Source organism: Didymella exigua (genome assembly GCF_010094145.1).
Source record: "Didymella exigua CBS 183.55 unplaced genomic scaffold M421scaffold_25, whole genome shotgun sequence".
Lineage (NCBI taxonomy): Eukaryota > Fungi > Ascomycota > Dothideomycetes > Pleosporales > Didymellaceae > Didymella > Didymella exigua.
This window is the reverse complement of record NW_022984799.1, coordinates 374,806-399,924: the sequence shown is the minus strand read 5'-3', so window position 1 is coordinate 399,924 and position 25,119 is coordinate 374,806. Positions and strand designations below refer to the sequence as shown.

The 25,119-nt window shown below is 47.3% G+C and overlaps 5 protein-coding genes across 5 annotated transcripts; all 5 read right to left on the bottom strand.

Annotated features, from left to right (window-relative positions):
* Window positions 1–7,569: 7,569 nt before the first annotated feature.
* Window positions 7,570–10,257, bottom strand: M421DRAFT_230476 (kinase-like protein). The gene is made up of 2 exons (XM_033588398.1): window positions 9,040–10,257; window positions 7,570–8,991 (listed from the first exon to the last, which is right to left on the bottom strand). The coding sequence occupies exons 1-2, from the start codon at window positions 10,087–10,089 to the stop codon at window positions 7,936–7,938; spliced, it is 2,106 nt and encodes a 701-aa protein (XP_033446267.1). The 5' UTR covers window positions 10,090–10,257; the 3' UTR covers window positions 7,570–7,935.
* Window positions 10,258–12,369, bottom strand: M421DRAFT_230472 (uncharacterized protein). Its single transcript, XM_033588397.1, has 4 exons — window positions 11,590–12,369; window positions 11,241–11,536; window positions 10,873–11,193; window positions 10,258–10,813 (listed from the first exon to the last, which is right to left on the bottom strand). Exons 1-4 carry the CDS (start codon window positions 12,230–12,232, stop codon window positions 10,427–10,429), a joined length of 1,647 nt encoding a protein of 548 aa, XP_033446266.1. The 5' UTR covers window positions 12,233–12,369; the 3' UTR covers window positions 10,258–10,426.
* A 3,299-nt stretch (window positions 12,370–15,668) lies between these two features.
* Window positions 15,669–18,021, bottom strand: M421DRAFT_397808 (uncharacterized protein). The gene is made up of 2 exons (XM_033590146.1): window positions 17,550–18,021; window positions 15,669–17,317 (listed from the first exon to the last, which is right to left on the bottom strand). The coding sequence occupies exons 1-2, from the start codon at window positions 17,875–17,877 to the stop codon at window positions 15,861–15,863; spliced, it is 1,785 nt and encodes a 594-aa protein (XP_033446265.1). The 5' UTR covers window positions 17,878–18,021; the 3' UTR covers window positions 15,669–15,860.
* A 2,441-nt stretch (window positions 18,022–20,462) lies between these two features.
* Window positions 20,463–21,092, bottom strand: M421DRAFT_7511 (uncharacterized protein; the record flags this gene model as incomplete). The annotated part of the gene is made up of 1 exon (XM_033597104.1): window positions 20,463–21,092. The coding sequence occupies one exon, from the start codon at window positions 21,090–21,092 to the stop codon at window positions 20,463–20,465; it is 630 nt and encodes a 209-aa protein (XP_033446264.1).
* An 868-nt stretch (window positions 21,093–21,960) lies between these two features.
* Window positions 21,961–23,736, bottom strand: M421DRAFT_68696 (glycerophosphodiester transporter; the record flags this gene model as incomplete). Its single annotated transcript, XM_033596541.1, has 4 exons — window positions 21,961–23,018; window positions 23,083–23,256; window positions 23,317–23,425; window positions 23,575–23,736. 4 exons carry the CDS (start codon window positions 23,734–23,736, stop codon window positions 21,961–21,963), a joined length of 1,503 nt encoding a protein of 500 aa, XP_033446263.1.
* Window positions 23,737–25,119: the final 1,383 nt, after the last annotated feature.

Below are 25,119 nucleotides of genomic sequence, written 5' to 3'. Positions count from 1 at the left end.
CTCTAGGTAGGTCTACTTTATCTATGCTTAGTATTGCTGCATATGCAAGCAAGATTACGTAGGTGTATGCGTAATTGTATACGTTAGCATCTTACAGAGTAGGCTACTCTATTTGTAAGCAGAGGGTCTAGAACATTTCTAGTTACTAAAAATAGAGAACAGTATATCTTAAGAATGAGAGGAGATACAGGCTTTGTAAGCACACTATTCTAATCCTTTCTTCTTAGAGATTACAATAGCAATGCTTAGGTAAGCATAGCGCTATACCTAAGAGGGAAATACGCTAGATAAAGATTATAAGAACAAAGTCTTATAACTTTACATACCTAAAACACTGTGGCAATCTAAGACACTAAGTAATACACACAAGTTTAGGTCTTAATCTAAGCTTGTAAGCAACTCCTTCTAATAATTACTAAGTATAGCGCAAGAGAGGTTCTTAAAGCTTGTAAAAGGGGCTAAAGAGATACTGCACAAAAATGTCCTTATTAAGGCCTGTGTGTAAGAGCTTAAAGAGTAATTAGTAGTAATAACTAAGAGAAAATTGCGTAAGAGAAAGCAGATTCAGCATGGTGACACACTTAAGTATGGCCCAGCAGCATCGCGGGTAGCTGCTAAGGCGTGTGTACATCGGGAAAAGTTTTTCGAAATCCGGCCCAGACCGGGCGTTACTGACAGTTGTGGCATGGTTGTGCAATGGCCGTTCAACGGCCCTAACAGCCCTAATTTGCGCCCAACAGCCCTAATTTTGCGCTAATATTACTAATAGCTAAAACACTAAGTGCCTATATTTAATAAACTTAAAATAACATTGCAACGTTGTTGCATAGCTACCCTTAGTTCTGCTAGCACTAGTATTAAATATTTAAAAATTGCGAAATTTCATGCACAGATAGAGCGAAATTGTAGCTTCAAAATAAGCAAAATATTATTATTGTAGGCCTACTACAACACAAGTTATAGAGCGTTAAAGGTTTGTTTGTTAAAGGTTTGTGTTTTGAAGTTGCGACAGCACACCATGGCAGCTGCAGCTGCGCCAGTACACAATGTCTCAGCTGCAGCTGCAACAGCACACGACGTAGCAGCTGCAACAGCACACAACAAAGCACCTGCTAACAAGCACACACTGCAGAACAGGCAGGCCTAAGCGTAGAATTCTTAGTTTACCTACTATTCTTGAATAATATTCTTATATTTTCTAATATTTAGGCTGCTAGAGCCCTAGCAAAGAATCTTAACTTAGTGTCTTAGTAAGGAATATTAAGCTTAAAACCTTCTATGCTTAATAACTATTCTATTAATAGGCCTATAATATTGTTTAATAGTGTAAAGTTATAAGACTTTGTTCTTATAATCTTTCTCTGGCGTATTTCCCTCTTAGGTATAGCGCTATGCTTACCTAAGCATTGCTATTGTAATCTCTAAGAAGAGAGGATTAGAATGGTGTGCTTACAAAGCCTGTATCTCCTCTTGTTCTTAAGATATGCTATTCTCTATTTTTAGTAACTAGAAATGTTCTAGACCCTCTGCTTACAAATAGAGTAGCCTACTCTGTAAGATGCTGACGTATATAATTACACATACACCTATGTAATCTTACTTGTATATGCAGCAATACTAAGCATAGATGTAGTAGACCTACCTAGAGGAGTCTAGAATGTTCTGCTTAGAAATACAGACAGAGGAGAGGAAGCATAAATACCTCTAGCTCTCCCCCCTCTGTTTACTCTATACCTAGCCTAGGAATCTCTACCTAGTATCTAATATAATAACTTGTCTATTATATTACATAACCCTACCTTACCTCTATTAGGCTATACGCTTCCTATTTAGACAAAGCTAGTCTAGATTTGTCTAGGTCCTTCTAGACTAGGAAGAAAGTAGTCTAGTCCTTCCCCTACTTTCTTTACAAATAGCTTATTATAAAGAGGAGACTTAGTAGTATATTAATATAATAAAAGTATAGTTTATTAAGCAGAGCTACTTTTGTAGCAGGATTAGGAGTTGTTATAGCTATTGCAGCTGTTAGGACTGTTAGAGCTGTTAGCTTAAAATTAGCTAGACATTGAATGCACATTAAATAACTGTTATAGGCCTACAAGTCCTACTGTTGCCTACAGTACAATGCCACGATTTCCTGATTTCGACAATGGAAAAACTTTTCCCGATGTAGCAGCTCAGCCATCTAAGAAGACTTAGGGTAGAGGTGGTCAACTACATCGGGAAAAGTTTTTCGAAATCCGGCCTAGACCGGCCGTTGCTGACAGTCGTGGCATGGTCATGCAACGGCCGTTCAACGGCCCCAACAGCCCCAATTTGCGCCCAACAGCCCTAATTTCGCGCCAACGTTGCTAACAGCTAAAACGCTAAGTGCCTATATTTAATAAACTTAAAACAACGTTGCAACGTTGTTGCATAGCTACCCTTAGTAGTGCTAGCACTAGCATTAAATATTCAAAAATTGCGAAATTTCACATACAGATAGAGCGAAATTATAGCTTCAAAATAAGCAAAAAATTATTATTGTAGGCCTACTACAACGCAAGTTATAGAGCGTTGAAGGTTTGTTTGTTAAAGGTTTGTGTTTTGAAGTTGCGACAGCACACCATAGCAGCTGCAGCTGCGCCCGCACACAACGTAGCAGCTGCAACAGCATACAGCATAGCACCTGCTGACCACAACACACACACACACACACACTGCAGCAGCGCAACAGGAGCTTGCAGGACAGGCAGGCCTAGGCGTAAAATTCTTGGTTTACCTACTATTCTTGAATAATATTCTTATATTTTCTAACATTCAGGCTGCTAGAGCCCTAGCAAAGAATCTTAACTTAGTTTCTTGGTAAGGAACATTAAGCTTAAAACCTTCTACACTTAATAACTATTCTATTACTAGGTCTATAATGTTGTTTAATAGCTTATTTTAAAGAGGAGATATAGTAGTATATTAATATAATAAAAGTATAGTTTATTAAGCAGAGCTACTATTATAGCACGATTAGGAGTTGTTGTAGCTATTGCAGCTGTTAGGACTGTTAGAGCTGTTAGCTTAAAATTAGCTAGACATTAAATGCACATTAAATAACTGTTGTAGGCCTACAAGTCCTACTATTGCCTACAGTATAATGCCACGATTTCCTAATTTTGACAATGGAAAAACTTTTCCCGATGTAGGAGCTTAGTTAACTGTTTAGTGCATATTACAGCAAGTTACTATAAGTTACTATAACTTGCAGTATACAGCACTAATCTATAGTATCTTGCGCATCTTTTATGCACAGTAGCGCATTGTGCCCTGCCTTACTTCACCTACTACAGCGTTATAAAGACTAAGTGCCTAGTTTAATACACCTCTTCTTGCTTGCCTTCTTCCTATTACTACAGGCTTTAAACTCCTTTAGGGTAGATAAGCGCACTCCTTTACTAACAGTAAGAGTCCCCTCCCTCTAGATCTGCTTCCTCTTGTGTGATTTACAGCGTGTAGCGGCCTTATTAGCAGCTGAAAGCTCTGCAACCTAGTTATGCACTAAAACTAGTAAATGCGCTATTATCTCTGCGCCCTTAGTAAGCTAATTAAGAGTATTAAATATTAAAGTTAGAGAGCTATTAGTTTGTTGTTAAATCCTCTCTAAAATAAGCTTTAATTACAACCTAAATTCTAGGGTGTTCTATAGGGTTTAAGAGTGCTATGTACTCTTATCTATAATAGGTAGTAGTAGAGTACATAGACGCACTTTAAGTTTTAATATTACAGCCTCTAGATTAAAGGGGACTGAGCTAGCACCTCTAAATCCTCCCTAGATATTGCTCCTAGTGATAGAGTCATTAAAAGCTCCTTTAAAGCACAGTAAAAACTTAAGTTTTATAATGTAAGTAATCTTATTGCGCATTAGCAGCTTAGCTTAGTGACTAACGTGCTTCACAAGCGAGCGGCGCACCCAAGCGAGCGGCGCACTCTCCCCACCAAAACGCTTGCGCAGCGACAACACGTAATGCCTCAACAACACCAAACCCAGAGACTCTATACTAAAGCTGACGTACAGCTTGCTATCTTAGATCTTTAAAAAGAGTAGATTAAGAGTATACAGCTTGCTAAGAAAGTCTATAAGGTCCCTTAAACTACAAAATAATAACAACGCAATAGAACACGCTCTTAACACAATTGCAAGCTAAAATTAAAATGCCTTATAAAGCTAGAAGAGGAGGCAATTATACAGTGTATACTTAAAGAGAGTTTACGTAGAATACCGCCCTTAAAGGTGCACGTACAAGATATAGCTGATAGACTGCTAAGAGAGCGTGGTGGGAAGCCTACAGGCAAGAACTAGGTTAATAACTTTATTAAGCGTACACCAGAGCTGCGAACGCGATGGAGCTGTCCGTATGATTGCTAGCGAGCTGCCTGCAAGGACCCAGCAATTATCTAGCCATGGTTTAGCCTAGTTTAATCAACAAAGGCGAAGTATAGTATTATAGATTAGGACACCTAGAACTTTAATAAGTCTAGCTTTATAATAGGCAAGATATCCTCTTAGCTTGTTATTACAGGCTTAGAGAAACCTAGGAAATAGAAGAAACTATAACCTAGCAATTGCAAGTAGGTTACCCTAGTATAAGGTGTTACTACAATAGGGTATATAATCCTACCCTTCCTTATCTTTGCAGGTAAGGTCCTTATCTCCTCCTAGTTTACTAGTCTACCTTACAACTAGGTTGTTATAGTCTCTCCTACTAGCTAGACTAATAATAACGTTGTGCTAGTGTAGCTTAAGCATTTCAACGTCTATACAAAGGCGTCCTCTGCTAGGGCGTATAGGCTGCTTATTATTAATGGTTATAAGAGCCACTGCTTAATAGAATTCCAGGACTACTGCAAGGAGAACAAGATTATCACTCTCTGCATGCCACTACACTTATCACACATCCTGCAGCCTCTTGATGTTGTCCCCTACTTGCTGTTAAAGCGCCACTATAGCAACAGGATCTCGCTCTTAGCACGCAGCTGCATCTACTATATTAACAAAGAAACCTTCCTCCTAGCCTTTAAAGCAGCTTTTAAGAAGATATTTACACTAGAGAATATTTGCGCAGGGTTTTAAGGTGCTAGACTAGTCCTACATAACCCTAAGGTTGTGTTATTGAAGCTTGATGTACAGCTGCGCACGCCAATGCCACCTGCACCAGGCACTGTTGCCTAGGAGGCGCAAACACTGCGCAACGCCTGCGAGATAGAGGCGCAATCCACGCTAATTTGAAATTGCATACAAAACTATTAGGGGTCTCTAGCAAGTTTATTAGATAAGCAGGTTAAGCAGCTAAGTAAAGGCGCTTAGTAGATAGCTTATAATATAGTGTTAGTGCAGGAGGAAATAGGCTACCTTTAAGACGCTGTTAACATGCTTACAAAGTGCAAGACCTGTAAGAGGCAGTATATACGCGCAGAGGAGACCCTAATAGTTAGTAAGGTATCTAACTTAATTACTAAAAAGGAGGGTAGTAGTTGTGAGGATAGCAAGACGCCTGCAAAGAGGGTGCGCGCAGAGAGGCGCTGCAGCTGTTGCAGCAAGATTGGGCATAACTCCCGCACCTGCAAGGTAGAAATAGAGGATGTAGATGATAGTGATGCTTATGAATAATATTATCCTGTTACGTATATTATAGGAATTTGTGATGGTGTTGCACTACGTCGCGGTGCGTGCGCTGCGCTGGAGAAAGTGCGCCGCTCGCTTGGGTGCGCCGCTCGCTTGTGAAGCACGTTATAGGCCTTCTTTATTAGGGTAAAACAACCTATATTAAGCAGCTGCAACAGGTGTAACAAGTATAGAGGCATACACAAGGTAATAATCTTGTGTTCTTTATAGTACTAGTAGAACTTAACTAAATTATATCTGTTATAGCTGTATAGAATAAGTACCTAATAGCTGCTAACAGTGCGCTCCTTTGTGTGCTTATTAAAGTGCTTTAGCTACTTAATACTAAGCTTATTATTAGTCTAGCTATTCTTAGAGACAGTAATAACCTAGTTATAATATAAAGATAGCTCCTTATACTAGGTAGAGAGGTAGTGCTTGCCTTAGAAGATAACAAAGGGTAGGATACTCTATCCTAATATGTTAATACCCTAGATAATGCTAGTCTACTCTTACTTACCCTGCTGTACTGACTTTAGTCTTCTATAACTCTCTAAGCCTGTAACAACAGCTCCTGTTAATATAATACCTATTATAAACCTAGACTTGTTAAAATTATAGGTATCTTTATCTAGGATACTATACTTAGCTTTAGTATTCTCTACTAGGTAGAACTAGCCCTAGACTACCTTAGGATCCTTGCAGAGGGCTCTCTTATAGTTATACTTTTAATTAAACTTAACTATAAGCTCTAGGTGATGCTTAACAAACATTCTAGCCTAGTTCTTGCCAATAGGAGGCTAGTGGCGCTTAGTAAGTAGAGAGTTGGCTATATCCTCTACATTAGTAAGCTAGGGTGGGTATCCTTGCTTATCTAGCTTTAGAACATGCTGCACAATTACCTCCTCTTTAGTGCTTGTTAGCTTTATTAAGTTGACCTTATAATTACATCTTAAGAGCGTTCTAGTATATTATTATCTTAGTATTCTTTCTAATACCTTGTAGATTGTTATAGCACATTAAATAGTAAGAGTTGTGTCTTATTTAAGAGCCTAAATAGCAAGCTGTATATCTAGTTCCTTTAAGACACTTTAAGCCTTTTTGCGTTAAGACATCATAGGTTGTATGAAGTTTAGTGTGGTCTTAGCAAAATCCAGTCACTCGCCCGGGCCGGCCACTCACCCGTGAGGTACGTTAATTCAAGTTGCTGCAACATAAATTGGGCGCGCTAAGAGTTTTTGACTAGTTTGGTGATATGACCGGCTCGGTGATAGAGTACGTTAGAGTAGCTATTGTTTACTTATTGTCTCTAATTCCACGCTAGCTCGAAATGATGTCACCGACGGGGGCCTTCATGCGCAACCAGATGCTTGTCCTGAACGTCATCCATCTGAATCTTGTGGGCAAGAGTCTTTTTACCGCAAGTAAAGGCCACACTGGAGTTGCGCCTATTGGCACCCGAACGGGCAACACAGTGACTGTCGTCCTCGGTTGCAAGCTACCTATCGTTTTGCGACCGATCCCCGGCCATAAGACGAGCAAAGCATTGAGCTGGCAAGTCATCGGTGCCTGCTATACGGAAGTTCTCACGGCTGGAGAGCCAATATATTGGGTAAGACTCTCAAGCTCTTACCGGCCAGTCATACTGCTGCAGGGAGATGAAAGAGACCGAATAGACCGAACCTGCTACGCCATGTACAACACAGAGACGCGCATGTTACAATCAGATCCCGTTAAAATTCTCACGGACATGAGCATCGAAGTAGAGAGGTATCAGCGACGGCCGCACCTACTCCTTATTACTCTTACCGCCTTACGCGCTACCAGCGTTCCTGTTCGAATGTTTTCGCTCGTCTGAGTCAAAGCTCTACTCGTTCATGGGCACATGCATAGAGGATAAGGCTTTGTGTAGCACCCAAAAGAACGTGTGGGTCCTCAAAGACCAATAGCTGCTTGAATTGAGGGAAGATTGAGTAAGGTGATCTAGGTAGTTGAACATCAGCTCTTTGTCATATTGCACTGAACTGCCTCTCTGGACATGTCGGCATTCGAGATTATTGTAGCATACAATGTTACATAACGGGTCCGATTCAGATAACGACGGTAACGACGATCGCTAGAGAGGTCGGGTATTTGAAAGCAGAACAAGGGAGAGAGAGCCACCCAGCAAAACAGAGTTGTACAGCAAGGCGCAAAAATACTGCTTGCCTGACGAGATCAGGCTACTAGAGTCAGAGTCCGCCCAAGCACGATACAGCAGCTATACATGACAAACAAAGTGAAGTTACAGAAGAAATGCTTCATTACTCGGTGGGGTGCTGAACTTTGATCATACCGTCGAAGCTAGAATCTGAATCGCCATGGGACACGTCCGACGGGGGTGACAGACGACCAGCACCGCTTGGAGTTTGTCGCCCAGACATGACCTCCACAGGTGGTCGAGTGCCTTTGTCGATGACCTTTAGTTGTCTGACCAACTGCTCGGCAGTGGGGCGGCGTTGCGGATCGATCTTGAGTAGCTTCGGAATGACTCTCGCGATGTGCTGAAGAGAGCCATTGCAGCGTTCAGACACACTCTGAATTTTCTCCACAACTAAATCCCGAAGCTTGAAGTTGTCACCCTTCTGAGACTTGTAGTAGAATCCTTCATCCTCCCGGCCACCAGGCGTGACTGGACATTCGCGCTTGTCACGAAAATCGTTCAAGGCCGCGTAGCCGTCAAGGAACCATACCAAGAGCTCCAGGTAGACACAACCAAGAGACCACAAGTCGTAGGGACGAGACGTCTTGCCCTCATCGGCCGCTTCAGGAGCTCGGTATATAGGTGTTCCAGACTTACTGACTGTCTGCCAACTACGTCTGTTTTTGGTAGTCCCTGAGATGAGGGTCTCGACCACTTTGGCGCACGAAAAGTCTGACAGCCTGAACCAGTATGTCTTTCTACCATCGTCATTCTCATAGATGAACATGAGAAGGTTCTCAGGCTTGATGTCATGGATGTAACCAGTCTTCGGCTGGACAGAGCTAGGAGCAAGCAGAGAGGAGGTATCGCCAGGATCGGTTTGACCTTGGTTATGAATGACACAGAGAGCATCTGCCAGACCAAAGAGCTGCTGAGCCAGATCGTCTGGTCTGAGGTCAGCGAGTTGCCGTGCGTTCGAGTGTTTCTCCATGAATCTTTCAACATCGCAATCGGCCTTCTCGTAGATCATGTTGTACTGCGAGCTGAATGTGAAGCTTGCAAGGCATTTTAGTAGATGGATATGAGACAAGTCTGCCATTGCCCTGTGGAAAGATACTTCGCGTGTGCCTTCATGTTGAGTGACTTTCATGGCAAACTGCCCGTGTTTGTTGGCCCCCTGCTTACGTTATTAGTAATTGATTGACGAAAGCAGGCGAGAACTTACACTTGAGAATGAACGCTGCGCAGGATGTATCCAGATTTTGTACACGTTACCAAAAGCTCCCTTGCCAAGCAGCGCAGATTCACCCTCGTCCAGTATGAGAGGTTTGGCTGTGTGACCCGTCCATATCTGCTCTGAGTTCAACTGGAAGTATGCTGCATTGAACAGTCTCTGTCTTTCCAGGTAGTCCTTCTTGAACTTTCGTTTGTACTTCTGTGCGGTGCAATCGTCTTCCTTGAAAGGAAACCTCGCATCACTAAGACCGCACTCGAACAATGCCTTCACACAGGCCAAAGATATCTCGGCATAAATGCAGGTGGCGAACATCTTTCGTCCCGAGGTAATAATCTTTCGTACAAATTCCTCTTCTTCAGCTGGCCCAAGGTACAAGTCACCATCCTTCTTGACCAATATCCGAACGACGTCCTCGGCTGTGACAGCTTCAAAGTTTGGTCTTGGCAAGAATCTTTGTTTTTCGCCTCTGAATACAGTCGATGTCAGATGTTCGTCCATGTATTCCAGCACTTGCTCAGTGTCTCGAAGTCGTGGTGCCATCGTGTGGTGTCGATGCTCGGCAATAGATCCTATGGAGATGATAGCATGAGCTGTGCAAGATTTAGGGCACGTGACAAGCACCGAACTGATCACATTTGCGGGCCGAAAGTAGCGATGGCACAGTCGGTTCGCTGGCAATGTCGGAAGATGTGCGCTTGTCCAGCCTTTATCTGCAATCCACCGAGCAGGCAACAAGACAACCAAGCCACAGTAATAGAGGCAGGTATGTGCCATCCAGGCTGCGCAACTGTCCCTTGCTATTCGGCGTTCGCAGCCATGGTTCTGAAGCCCGATTGTGCCCGTCAGCACACACACACGCGCACGGAGAACCCGTGGGGCGCCAGTCGATAACTGATAGCAGCGTCGCTCGAGTGGAAGGTGAGCATTACTGGTTGCCTCGTGGTGGACAGTAGTGTGCAGGAGATCGGTAAGGCATATTTGAACAAAGGCGGCTGTGCTCGTAGTGACATGCCGAGAGTGCTGGCTGCGGGGGTGCATACCGGGCCCGGAGTAAGCCAATTTGAGGACTGGTCACTCTAACCGACAAGGTGTGAGTGACGGAAGCGAGCTCAGAAGTGAGCGACTGGTTGATTTCGAACAAACCGAGGGATGAAGTGCTTAGCCGACTCAGTCGGAGCACTCCAGTCGCAGCTGCATGAGCTGCGCAAACTCGTCAGGCTTGGTAGGCGCAGAGGAATGGACATCGCTGCACGAGCATTGAGTGCGATGTTACGTAGGATTCTGCAGCCACAAACGGCAGGTTGGTGTGTGATAAGCTAATGCTGCACCCTGCGCCCCACGAGTTCGGGCCCTATGCAAGCAACATCTAAGCGAGTCATACTTGCGACTCAGCCTCTTTCTCAGAAAGCCGAATAGCTCTCTCCTTCCGCATGTCTCCGATTCGAATCCAAGAGTACCAGGCGATAAAAGTGAAGATGGTGAGAGGAATTGAAATGGCGAAAAAAACCCAAACGTTCTGCGCGTATCCCATCTGTGACGAACCATCATCAGCTACGGTCTGGTCGACGAATTGCGTCGAGTAGAAGTTGCAGACGATGGTGCAAGGGAGATAGATCATCGTGATAATCGTGAGAATTCTCATGCTGGATGAGTCTTTGCAGTTTTTCTCGGCGATATTTTGCATGATTGAGTTTCCGGCTCGTAAAGCACCGATCTGGTGATTGATGTTGAAACCACTTTGTCTTTCAAGCAATGACGAGGTCTAAGGGAAGAGATTAGCGAGCTCATGGAAAGCATGCCCCAAGGCAGATATTCACTTACCAGAGTTCTCGTGCTCTTGATCTTCGCGAGCAAGGCTTCTGCTTTGCGTTCAGTGTACTGAATTTCTTTCACCTGGGCTCTGAGAGCCACCGCTACATCATCAAGTTTACATCCCGGCCTCAGATAGTCCTGACGCTGGCAGAATTGGTCGTACATCTCTTCGAAGCTTGCCAAAGTACCAGAAGTAGAGTCTAGGCATAAGAGCAGGTCAGCGGTCTCGTCTTCAATCTGCTTCAACTCCAAATGGTCGTCCGGCGAAATTTCAACGAAGTTGTCAGGATCGTCCTCAGTGCTGACAACCACACCATTGGCTTTGTTGGACTGGAACAGATTAATAATAAGCCTAATGTTAGACGCATTTCACCTACCAGAGCCGTTACTTGCTTCGCTTTGTCAACCAGGTACGGTCTCCAGCTACCAATGACAGTGTCGAGGAAGATGACATGAAGCTCGAATGGATTCGCACCAACTATGTCATCCACACTGCGCGTGTATTGATCAAGGCGACCCTCAGTCCTTTGCGATGCTCCCACCAGAATCCACGTGGAACATGGGGTATCTCCTCCTTTGAAACGATGATACACACCGAACTGTCGCAATGACCACGGATCTTTGAAGCGTCCCCGATTCGTGAACTCAATGTATCGTAGGATGTAGGTACACTCTATGTAGCGAGTATTAGCAAAGTGAAACTAGGTTTTGCGCGAAGGAACCTACCGAAACCACGATAGACATTGCCGCGGTTTGTGTATAAATTTCTGAACTTGAGCGGAGGAGGTCCGACTTCTGTCTCGTCGCTCTTCTTTCCGAAGCCAGTCACGTACTCATTGAAGCGAGGAAAGACATGACACAACCGGGCCATTAGCTCGAAGCCGGATTTGGTGATGCGCAACTGGCTCAATGAGTGCGTCTGGTGTCTAAGATAGAAGACTCGGAAGTCGTGTTTTGTTTCTTCCACAAAAGCCTCGAGCTCGTCCTCCTTAATCTCGCGGGATATGAGCTTCGGGATTCCAGGATAAAGAGGCGGGGCGGAGTCCGCTTGACGCTGGTCCATCGCCGTCGGTAAAGCAGTACTTGAGGCTACGCTAAGAATCGAAGATCTATCGTCATGGTCATCGCTGGAGCTGTCGAGGAGTTCATTTTTCGACGTCTCTTGGTGGTCTTTGTCTGCACCTTTGCTGACCGTGTCCTTGGCCTCGCTATGCCCAAGAGTGTTCCCGTGAGTCTGATACAACGCTCCTATTCGAGTTTTCGAAGGATCCGAGTCGAAGACTTGGTCTGCACATCTTTCGTAGTATTCACTAGCTGCTGGACTGCTGTCGTAAGAGAGCGTACGCTTGAAGTAGGCGGAAGTCTTCATCGTGTCAAGGTGCCTCTCGATGGAGCGTAAGGAGTGGTGCTTTACCACGTCTTTTGCCTGTGTATATGTCTTCGACAGAGGACAGGCTGTCGATAAGCATCATTTTGATGACTTGCTGCAACGAGGCAATGAATTCGGCGCTGCAGAGACATGTGTTGTTGGCCGAGAAGGCTGACAGCCACAACAGAGAGGTGCAGATTGTGCTAACCCATCTGGATCACTAGTGTCCCTGCCAACGTCGTCATTGCAGCAGCTACGAATGACCCAAAACTTATCAACTAAAAAAATCTCGCGAATAGATCCGCCAGCTCAGTGAGGAATAGCCATTTGCAAGGTACGAATTGAACCTCACAATTGCTGCGCTCCAACACCGAAAGGCTATGCACAGCGTGCTGCAAGTCTGCAGGCTAACGGCATCCTCATGCACCGCCAACACATCATCACTGCTTGATAATGCTCGACTCGGCCAATCCACGTTGTCAAAACATAGCTAAGCTGAGCCGGGGCTATGTACGTGGTTCTCCTACTAGGTTACTCGCGTTGGTCCTGCAATACTAAGCAACCCCGACAACGAATGTGAGCAGCGGATATGGGGCAGAAAGTCCTCCGGAAATCTTCCATTCGCTCTTATGATGCAGAAACCCCGCCTCACTTGCCGAAGCACGAGGGTACTTGCCTGCATCAAGGCAGGCATCAGGTCAGACCAGGCAGGATGTGGAGCCTCCTCGCCCGTCTGCCGGACGGACTGGCTACCTAGTACAGCAAGGGCAGATCACCACATGTGAGAGCCCAATGCGCCTTGCAGGCTTTCTTCTAGGCAGCCTTTACACAGCCATTGGGCAGTGCTTGTCAATGACCTTCGCGTGGCCGAGTGCAGTGGTTCGACCCGCAGCCTGCCGGACGATCACCCCTCATCTCTCGGTTGAGTCACCCATCACCTCTATCCGAACACCCTGAACAACCGCAATCCACGTCAAACGATTCGATACGCTTTTGTTCAGCTTCCAGCTGGCTGTCGCCATCATGGCAGCCAAACTCACGCCTGCTCCCTCGGTGCTCCCGCCAGTAGCGCAGATGCACTCTTCCCCGCAGATCATCCCGAACCGCTATCTCGACGACGAAAAGCTCATAGGGATCCTCAAAGAGAGATTTGGAAGCAAATACAGGCTGAGGGTGAGTACGTCCAAGACAGTGGAACTGATTATACTTACTGCTTGTAGTATAAATGCCGCAATTGGTACCTCTCAGCACCTACCTGGCTCGACGATGAGACGCTGCAGTCTTGTGAGATGAAATATTTCTAAATCAATGTATATCGATACGATGTACCTCGACGTTGCGGGACGATTCGCGATGTGGTAGATGTTGCACGGGGGAACGGGCAAGAGGGCAAGGATGCATTAGGACCTCGGGAGCGAGCCTCTCGTGTCGGAGATGAAGTCGGATATAATTACCAGGTTCTAGAAAGATAGGAGGTTGTCAGTATCTAGCTAAGCATGGTTTGATTGCTGATAGATCCTCTGTTGGCTACAATGAATCTGTCACTATATTCGGCTTTTCCTGCGACGTGAGAGCGAGCGTCGACACTAGCGAAGGAGTTTCGGCCATGATCATAACGCTTGTCTTGCTGTTAAGCTGCATTGGCACCATGTGATAGAAAGAAGGATGGCACACCCAGGTCGTGATATATTCGTTTCCCAAATTATACTACCGTATGACAATGATCATGACTACCAATCGTGACCAGTAGGTGCGGGTGACGCGAAGCCAGAACGAGAACTGCACCATCATGCGTGGAGAGACGTAGGTTCTCTCCTGACAGTTCTAGAGAAAGAATTGTATGTCATCAGCATCGGGCGCGTACGCTATGGCTTGCTTTCTGGAAGCGGTGGAGGCACTTTTGTTTCTTAGGGTGACCCTAATGGACTGGACGAGTGATTAGTTGCTATACATCGTAAGCTTTGTCTGCTTTGAAGAATTACCTTCCTTATGTCTGCGAACTCCTTGTGGGACTAATCCTTGCCTGTCTCTCTTCTGATCTGTCTTGCAATCTGATAGAACTCCTTTTTGAGCGTTTAGACCGTGATCGCTTTATCATTGATCCTGCCCTTCGGAGTCTTCACCCCCTATAACAGGTACGCTTCGATGATGCGTAAAGGAACATTGGCTTGAAGGGGCGTTGCTTGTTGTATTTCTTAGTCTGAAAACTTGAGACCTTTGCCAGCGAACCTGTACGCGTTAGCTACTGTTTGTGAGATGTTCAGCGGTACTCTTGCTGCTTCTAGAGCTTGAGCAGCCGCACTACACCGGCCTTTTCGTACTTTTTGAACTCAATTTTGAGAAGTTCTGGTGGGCCCTCACCGCCGGTTAAGGCCATGATCTCTTCGAGATCCTCTAGATCTATGATTGTTGCAGCACTCTAGTTTCAAGGTCTAACAACGAAGAAAGGAGGAGTGAAGACTGCGCATGTAGAGATGAGTGCATGGCTCTTATGCCAGCATCGAAACAGCGCATGAGAACAGTGCGTCCCGGGAAGTGATTGACGGAAATACAATCTCGTTCCGCCGCCGTCCACATTAGGCGAGTGGCTGCTGATTCAGCGCATAAGGTTTTGTAATTCGCTCATGGTTTTCTAAAATCTAGTTGTTGAATTCTGTCTTGACTGCTAAGCCACCGCCTAACCGCACCACAAAAGCAGAATACTGAAATTATAAGTCGAAAATTACACAAAGAGCTGACACTTCAGAGCAAGAAAAACTTTATATTTAGCGGAGGCGACCGGTAGTTCCACTAAACCACCGATGCTGGTGGGAGATGAACCAGATGGCTGATCTGATTTGATGAAGCCATTTCGCAATATTACATTAATAATCCAGCTTGTTGCGAGCTCGTCTGTCACTGAATATTTGTCGTGTTATCAGGCATACAAAGCTGTTTGAAAGGCAGAGCAGAATTTCCAAGACATTAAGGGAGTAAGTGTTGGTCCACAGCAACATGAACTCCGCAGGACTTATCTCCCACGAGATAGTAAGCTATCCCCCGCTAATAAACGCGTTAAATGCTCAACTGTCAATCCGTGGATTCGCACGTACAATGGCTCTCAAATTTCACTGCTCGAACCAGCACCTGTTGACGCCTCTTTTCCACGTAGAATGGGCCTTCGACGAGCGATGTTTGAAACCTATGTACTTTGGATTGTTACTAGTAAGGGCGACATCACATTTCCTGACAAAGATCCACTGGGTGAACCTATAGACATGGAGTTCCAGAGGCTGTACAAAGGTGGCGAGGCGCTGGAGGTTGAAGGATTTCGTCAACAAGTCGCCAAGCAAGAGATGGAAAATGCTTCTCCGAAGTCTGATCTCATGAAGATCAAATAGAGGCCATGGTGTGGTAGAATCGAAGCTCATAGTCCTTCAAGATGGAAGGGCTAGCTTCGGCATCAGAATAAGAACATTGGATATAGAGACAGAATACATTGAGTACCCCATGTACATCGCGACCTAGCCTTGCGACTTCTTGAAGTGTGATCGAAGAGGTCTGCAGGAAAATCTTGCGCCACGTGATCTGAGTTTGAATTACTGCCGTGAACATGAGACAATTCACGTCCAGCTCTTCAAATGTCCGTTCATTCCAGCCTCAGCCCAGATCCTGTTTCTTGAAGGCAGACTCGAATCTCCTTGCTTTGCTCGTGCATATCTTCCACGCTATCGAGACACTGCTCTTTCTCGGTCCGATCAACTCCATGATACATCAAGGCCAGTGGTTCAGACTTCCAAGCCTCCACATTCTGTCTGAATGACTCATAGACAGTTAGGATGAAAAATACGATGGTGCCTATGAGCATGATGCCCATAAAAATGAGCCAAAGCCAACGGACACGGACGTAAACCTCATTAAGATAGGCTGTTCCGACGACTGGATCAATTGGCCAGGAATAATCATCAGTATGATTGGTAGCACCGTCCGTGCGGATGTAGGTTGTCAGAGATTTCGCTAGGTTGGCGAAGACCGCTTCGGGACCAACATTGCGTATACTCGAGAGTAGGTCTCGTAGATGTGGCACTGGAGGGCCACCAAAGCTGAAATTGCTGGAAGAGTCGGGGTCCCAACGAACGTCATCTTCATACTTTCCACCCCCCCCCTCCCAGTCTATCGCTTTCTCTATGAACTGCAGACTTTCGCTGTCACTTGCGATGAACAAGGGATACAGCCAATAGTATATCCTGGACGAGCTTTCAGGATCTATCCAGTACGAGTACCCTGTTTCATTACCCTGAGTAGCCGGTCGTTGGACCCAGTACGTTGCCCTCTCAAATACTGACAACCATTCTCCGTCCGAGCTGATCTGATGTTCGACGAGCTCTCCGTCAATGACAGAGGCCTTGTACTCATTTACGCACCAGTAAAGCGAACGATGGGTAGCATCCGCGGAAATAGAGTCGTTACTAACAGACGCATTGAGCATGGTAACGTTGGCGATGCTTGCATTGGAGACTGGCTCGAGTGGGTCCAGCATGGCGCTGATGGTCATTGTGTCCAACCTGAGGTAACTTTCATCTTGGAATCTCTTCTTACCAGTCATGTCCCGTATACAACCAGACTTATTAAGCTGCAGGCCATTCTCTAGAGAAAAATTGCATTGCGTCGTCTGTATGTTTGGCGCGAACCATGGTGGGGGGCTCAATGATGTTTTAGTGAAGCACGATTTTTCTACCTTCTGGGTTTGATTCTGGCATGCAGAACACACTGCAAGCGATTCGAATTGAGGATAATCGCAATCAGTTGTTGGAAAATTCGGCACTAGGTCCAACGATGCCTGCCTTGGTAACATAGAGCCGTAGTGGATACCTGTATACAGAGATCCTGCCATGTCAGCAGGGATTACGTCGTTGCCTATAGAAGTATACCATCCTGGTATCGACGGTAGACATAAGTAGGCCCGAGACCAAGGAATGGTCGCAAGATCTTTCATAGAGATAGAGCGAGTGTCCATGACGATAGCCTGTTGTAGGGTGGGACCAACTCCGAAAGCCAAAACGGTGAGTAATGCCCCAAAGCAGGCCAGACCCCTGTTTATGTTAGCTAGTGTTTGATTTAGAAAGACCAGCTCACTTAGCTCTCAAAGTCCAGAGAAGCTGTAGTGCGCCCCATGGACCTCTGCTGGCGGCATCATACGCTCTCTAAATATATAGAGGATGAGCGGCCTTTGCATAGCTGAGCCAAATCGAATGGCTGATACACGCTGCGGCTGGAACCAAAAGAAAGCCTTTCGTTACGGTTGAAAGAAAGGCAACCGCTGAGTTCAATGTGATACCATACGGCCAGGCTGGCTGCGATTTTCCATCAAAGGCTTTCAAAGTTCCGACCGTGCCGAAAAACCCGATCAGGCTGAACAGCAGTGCGCCTAGTTCCCACCCCCAGTGTCTGAGGAGGAGCAGCGCACGACTTGGCGTAGTCAGAAATCGTAAACCACGGAGCGTAGTCGAATCCGAGTCTTCGTCGTTGGCTTGCACTTTCATAGGCAGCAATTCGAAGTCCGAATTTTGGTGGTCGGAATCGACGTCAGCGACAGACAAGACTGGCGACTCTTGGTTTTGCCGCTCGTCTTTCGAAGACAGAAGACCTGTGCAATCGGCTTGCATCTTGTAGACTTATAGAAAAACTGTCTCATGCGGCAATCAGCTTGTGCGACGAAAAATGTCTAGGGCTTCGAACGATTTCGGAGGCTTCAGTCAGAGCAACGGGCGGTTTCTGCAGCCATGAGAACCTGAGGCGCACGAGGCTCTCTATAATCACAACTGCGCCCAGGCTGGCTGACGCTGGGCGAAGCTACCGGATCCATGTTTTATGCACGTTTGAGGCATGAGTTCGAATTCGAAGCTATAGTAAGCAACCATCCTGCCACACCCCATTGGCGAAAAGTTGGCCCCCATTAGTCGAACAGCTTGAGGTGGTCGGAGGAGACAAAGACCTGAATATTCGAAGATAGTAACTTGGTATGCGGGGCAGTCCCACATTCTGATTATCGAGTTGTTGTCGAGCTAATCACCAGGCTGACATTCATGTTTTGATGATCGAGCTCATTGGGTAGACGAAGCAGATGGGGGAGCAGGGAGGTGGGTTCCTTTGATCGATCGTGCTGGATCGTGGATTTTGACCAAATACCCACATCCACGCTGTACAGATTGTTCAAACAAACGGCGGACTTCATATCTCGCAGATGTGTATCGAAACACTGGCGATATGTAAGCTAGGCTTGAGAAGACGGTCGTTACCGTATCGTGTTCGCTCGACGCCCGCTTGAACTACTCCTCAACATCCGCTCGGATACCTAGTAGGCTCTGACTGGAATCTTCTCAGCACTGGCAATGCTGTTGTCTATTTTGTCAACGCTGTTAAACTGCTCTTCTATAACACCCGGTCGTTTAAATAGCAGACTAGCGCGTTGCACGGACCTCTGAGGCATTGTTGTTCCGCAAATGCCAGCCCTTGCCCTCTCGCAAGAACGTTCGAAGCGAAGCTACACGCAGACATTCGCTCATGTCTGTCGCGTATACGTACCCCGCATAGCGTTGACACGCAAGTGCTGCCATCCCGATTGCATTTGTGGCTCAGCTGCTTCCTTCGCATGACCATGGCTTGTCAGTCCTGTATCAGCCCCATGCCATGCATAGGCTGCACCCCCCACTCTAAATACTCGAGTGGCAGCCTGCCCTAACCACCAGCCTTCTACTTTGCAGCTCGTCGCGAGTCTGTGCTATCCTATGCTGTAACCGACACTGTTCTTTTGCCTTCGCAACAGACTTGACAGCTGAAACCCTCACGCTTATGTATAGTATATATGTTGCGGTATCAAGGGCAAATGTAAACAAGTGTATTGTGTTGTTCTGTGTTCTTGTTCTGCTTGTATCTTTGCTCTCCAAGGCTCGCTGCGGGGTCTGTTTTGATGACGTGTTTGTGATGCAGCTGAGGTAAGAGGTGCTCAACAACAAGAGGAAGCAGCACCAGACCACCGCCAACAACACGTGATCTGCTTCTCCTCTCAACCGTTACAATACGCTTTACCACTCCTCGTTACTTCAGCTGTTGTCAGGGGTTTCACCCAGGCGTCTACTGCAACCACGTGGCTCAGATCACATGATATTCTTTTGTAGCAGGCACTGCCCGGTGGGCAAGTACACTTACCTGAGAGCCGAGAGCTTGAACAACACAACATCACACAACACGACAACAGATAGCAATACACTCGTTGATCACAGTCTCCGACCGACACTGCTCACGCAGTTACATCTACCCTACTGTTCTAGAAACCGTACTCATCTCTGAGAACCAACAGAATCAGTGCTTTGCCTTGGAGATTCATCACTGTACCGGAGATTCATCACTGTACTTGCTTATTACCAGCAGAAAAATGCCTAAGCTGGTGATTTAGTAGTACGTTGTCTTCAGAGAATGCGGTTGAGCCCCTTGGTCTGAGTCGGGAAAGGTACGCATAATTGAGAAACAATAAGCTGGGATGTGTTCTAGACCTGGTAAGGAATGTTGTAAAGACTTTTTCTGTCGTGCTACTGGTAACATCAAGAAGAATTCATGGCCCCTCAGTTGGCCCCCGGACCAACACAGCACATACCTTTGAAGTAGGCCGAGTTGATGTTAGGGGGACAGAGTGAACGGGCAAACAGTGAAGTTGTACATTCGGACCAATCGCGCTGCATTGCTGGGTTCGACTAGTCATGTGGAAGTATTTAAAGATCGAACAGTCAGAATGTAACGGAGCGTGATCAAGATGCAGGGTTTTCGCCTTTGATGAGACCGAGAAGCAGCAGGCCTCAATATCCACAGCAGCTACAGAGTTCAGAACCTACCTTGTATACTCATCGTTACTGTCTGATGTGAACGAAGCCCAGAATTCTCGACATCGCGGGCTCTTCGCCCTGGAAGACCTACCTTACGACTACGTTCTGACTCCGGGCTCGCAGTTACGTATACCTCCTAGCTTCTTTGCGAATAACTGGGACGATCCATCGGCACTGGCTTTTAACCTCCGGAATTCATTCCAAAGGTACTGTACTGGTACCGCATCATTGCAGACGTGCGCAAGCTTTAGGTACAGCAGTTTCTGCTCCTCTCTGACAGAGCGAACATATCGAAGCAATGCCGTCATATTGCGGTGTTGTTCGATTACTGTCTCCCAACCCTTGTCTATCTCTTCGGAGGCCCCCAGCTGTTATAGCCCTCTCTTCTTCGCGTCTCTCTCATGCAGCAATTCCTTAATATGCTCACTCAGCCAATACTCATCCAAATCACCCAGACTCATGTCCTTCGCCCCCTTGATCGTCTTCCTACACTCGCTTGTCTTACACAGGCAATCAAATGGCTGCGCCATACTCCACTCCGTACTCGGATAGAAAAACGTCAACTCGTCGCCCTCCTTCAGCCCGCCCTCCAAATCAGGATTGACCCTAACTACCCAGTTCGCCATATCGAAGATCAACGTAGGCGAGCACGAGTGGTTGATGTATACCAGATCGCAGTTTAGCTCGATGTGCAGGTTCTTGCCTGCTTGAACAGACGAGTACGCGACCGTTGCAACGGTGGGCTGCGTTATGCGTGCGAAGACTGCCCCGGCGGGCAGCGCGACGAGCGAGTATGAGGCGCTGGCGTAGTTGCCGGGACGCTTATCGACGCGCATCAAACGTGTGAGGTCGGGATTCACCCATGCTGGGATATCATCGTGCGTTTTGGAGGAGCTATTCGGGGAAGGCGCGATGCCGGATTGTATGGAGGATTTGAGAGAGGTCTTGCTGCTGATTGGGGCGGCAGTGGGCGTTGCGTTCGAGATGGCTGCGGGAGACATGATGAGATAAGCTATAGTGAGGAGGGGGACTGAGTGGTGAGGCTTAAGAATGTGAGTACAGCAATTGGAGTGATGTTTTTTGGAGGGTCTGCTTGGCTTTAGTACTTTGTCTTTATCCACTCTGAACTACCGGTCCGGCCACGTCTCATTACTTCAAGGATTTCGGGCCCACTACAAGCCGCATCTCGAGCCTGTTTGTGGGGTTAGTGGTGGGTTGCTCCATGTCGCCAGAGAACACGCTGCGTCGACTGACGCGCTATATCCGAGGTACCCAGATACTTCGCCGTGGGAGAGCTGTTTTCACGTAATTGCGTGACATGCTGTATCTGCGTCTCCAGGAGCTCCGTGTCAACTTGTGCATGCAGTAGAAGCAGGTGTTGAGCGTATGGCAGCCGCGGGAAAGGCTTGCGATGCAGGGCCGTCAGGCACAGTGACGTGCAGGTGGCGGAGACGTCTCCGGGCGCAGTGTGTTGACCTCGGTAAGTTGGACGAAGACAACTAAGCCGAATTCGGAGGCTTCAAAATGAGGGGCATGTGAAGAGTCGAGGTGGTAAGGAAAGTATTGCATAGCTCAATCACAATCGTCAGCGGGCGCACGGCAGATATACGAGCAAGGCAAGAGCACCTTGCTGAATTCTGTGCCTACTTGTTTACCGTCAGATGTGTTTGTGTCTGTGCATTTGTAGCTGAAAGCCCGAAATGCTTTTTTTCTGGAAAGCCGTCAGCATCTGTCTGCAAGTACTGCGCATCTACTCGAACCTCTGGAAGTTATTGGGATTTTGCTGTTGTAACTGACTTCTCCACTACTTGCATGATGGCCTAGCCTCGCGGATCGACGCAACTCGATGACCACTTGTTGTCTCGCCCCTTACTTCTCTGCCTCAATGACCCTCTCACTGTTCGTGGTCGCCGCGCTCTCGAGACCCATCTTGCTTGTGTCGTAGCCATTCGACCTCAAGAAATCCCTGAACTTGATATCCTCCTCGTCAATTGTGTCCTGACCGATATGTGGCAGCAGCAAGACAAGCCCTGCCGCAAGGAATGCCAACGCACTCGCAACAAAGAACGGATTACGTCCCGCTGCAATCTTGTCATCGCCAGCAGCTGTCTGCAGCGCATCGAGCGCGTAAGATCCAGCGAAGGCACCGATCTTGCCCACCGCAGCTGCGATACCGTAGTATTGGCCTCTGATACCGGTCGCGCAAGTCTTTGAAGCTATGAGTCCAATGTTATCACCGGGACCGAACTCTCCAAAAGCAAGGAAGATTCCGTAGACGACCACGAATCCAGCGACGTTCTCTGACTTACCCAACCAGGGGTAACAGCCTGCCATGATGAAGCCAACGATGCCTTGTAGCGTGACGCCGATGAATAATGTCTTCTTGGGTCCCATGTATGGGAGATCTGCAACAAAGGCACCGGCCAGAGCACCAGGTGTGTAGAAGAAGTTGAGCAGAATGTTCCAGGCAAGACTCTTCCATAGCGCTGTTTCCGCTCCCAGCAGGTTGGCAAGGATGGTGCTGCCGTAGATGCCGAAGGAATAGGCACTGAAGTCGTAGATGAACCAGATGATACTGACGATGGACAAGCGGAACCAGTAGAATTTGGCCACAAGCAGCCATGGTGTCTTTGCTTTCGCAAATGACTCCCGCTTGAAGGCTTCGGGTTCCTGGAGCTTGACACGTAGGTAAAGCAGCGATAGGGGCGGGATGATACCGATGCCCAGACATACGCGCCATGCGACACGTAGATAATCTTCGCCGGTGATCAGAACGACTATGGTTGCTACAATGGCGGCGATCAAGAATGCAAGATCGATCTGGACATTGGTGAAGAGGATAAACCACTTGTTGCGGCTACCAGACTTAAGCTCGCCAGTTGATTCAGCGCAGCCTACAGAGCCAGCTGGGTACTCGCCGCCAATTCCTAGGTGTCGTCAGTCACTGGTGTCTTTGTGACAAGGTTTAAGGGGCTGATTTCTCGAACTTACCTATGCCTAAGAAGAAACGGTAGGCGACAAGAGCTGCGAGTAGACCCGAAGGACTACCGCCTGCGCCGTATGATCCTGCGCCGAGTGCAGCAAAGAGGATAATGATGATCGTGGATGCGAATAGCGACCATTTGCGCGAGAAATGATCGGACGTATATCCGAAAAAGAGCATACCTTTCAATGTTAGCTCATGTGCAAGGCTCAAAGCTCGCAATCTCTGTAGAAAATACTTACCTAGGACTGTACCCGCGAAAGTGATGCTGGCTACATTTGCCTGGGCGGAAGAATTTGTGTATTCCTGGGGATAAATGCGAGATAGCATGGTGTTGACAGGACCGATGATCTGGAATAATTTATCAGCATTAAGTGCCGTCTTCATACTGAGTCTGGTATCGCATGGGCTGAAAGGTCGCGTTGGATCGAAGGTACTGCTCGGGCATGGTCGCGTAGGAAACTGTCCCTCTACCCTGACTCTAACGCTATGGCACGTACGTTGTTCAGATATCCATCACTAAAAAGTCCAGCCCCGCATGCTATCACAGGCCACAAGCGCTCCCATTTCCCTTTGTCGACATTTGCGACACTGCCATGGCGTTCGGTGTCATCGTTGCTCGAGTCTCGTAGCTTTGTAGACGTTTCTTTGGCGGAAGCCATCACTGCGCGTAATAGCCGTGGCCTTGACTAGATGTCCTGTTTCAATTGCGACTGTTGGAGGGAAGATACCTGCGATGGCTGGGTGAGTATTATCACAAAGAACAGATGTTGGAGCAGAGCCGCAACGAGCTTGATGAACGGTAGCGATGGTCAGCTCTTTATGCGGGAACACTGAAGTCGGTCCCTCGCATCTGGTTCGCCACCCAGGTCCCGCATTCGTGCCACCCAAAGATTGACCGTGTGATCCCCGCCTCCAACCTCTTGCAACTCCCTCAACGGGCAGCGGGCGCAATTACCTTGGACTGCAGCCAGTGGGAGCCCAAAGAAAAGCTTCTAGGAGGCGGCAAGACGTAAGAGCTATGCTTGATTCGGTAATGTATCGTGTGCACAAGCACGTGTTCGGCAGGAGTCTGGCATGTCACTCCACGGCTTTGCCATCAATTCCGACCTCTATCCTCCGAGTCTGGTGAGCGCTGAGCTTCTGTGTGGTACTGAAGCGAGCAGCACGTAGGGAAATGCCTTGACAGAGCGTGAACTTCCTGCGAGGCCGGCATCTGTCCTGTTGTCGTTCGTCACCAAGCTTTCATGTCGAGGCGATAAGCTCCCCACAAGCATCAGCGGCGTTGGGCGAGCTAGCCGCTTCTAGCGCCTACCAGCGATCCCTGGCAGAGCTTTCTGGTGCGTGATTGGTTTTACATGTGCTACCTACCTGAGTTCACGTACCTGAGAGGAGATGCGCAAGCTCACTTCCATCCGGCATGGAGAGAGGTATGACTGTCATGGCGAGAAGAGCTGGTCTCTCGCACCCTGCAGAAGCCCGCGAACAAGCAACAGGCTGCAGTCAGCAGCCCAGAAGCATTCAGGGCATCTGATGCCTTTTTGAAGTTTATCTAAACTGCTGCTTCCTTCCCTTCACGTTCAGAGAATGTCTACATGAGGTGCCTATTGACTGGATGTCGCGTAGACGTTGGTGAAACCTTTCAGCGTCGATTTGGTGCGAGAGCGGGTCCAACTGGATCCCTCACGTAGAGTCCAAATTAACGAGTCTTCTACACTCAGGATGACTATAAAAGAAGGTACCCGAGCTGTACTGGAAGCTTTTTGGATAGTGAATAGATCAGAACCATACAGTGGAAGAAATCTCTGGATCTAGTTGCCGCACGGATCGTTAGCAAAAGGAGGATGAATCCAGAAGTGCGCTGTCGGCAGGATAGGTGTGGAGCATCCGCCTTCTAAAGTGTCTAGGAGACAGGCGCACGTACCTCAACGTCACGCCACACCCACTGCGATACATAGATATCGATATACTTACCCAGTCTTTAGAGAGAAGAGATCGTCTAAACGAAGGACGGTCTATCGTTTCGCATACGTAGGTACTTCGTA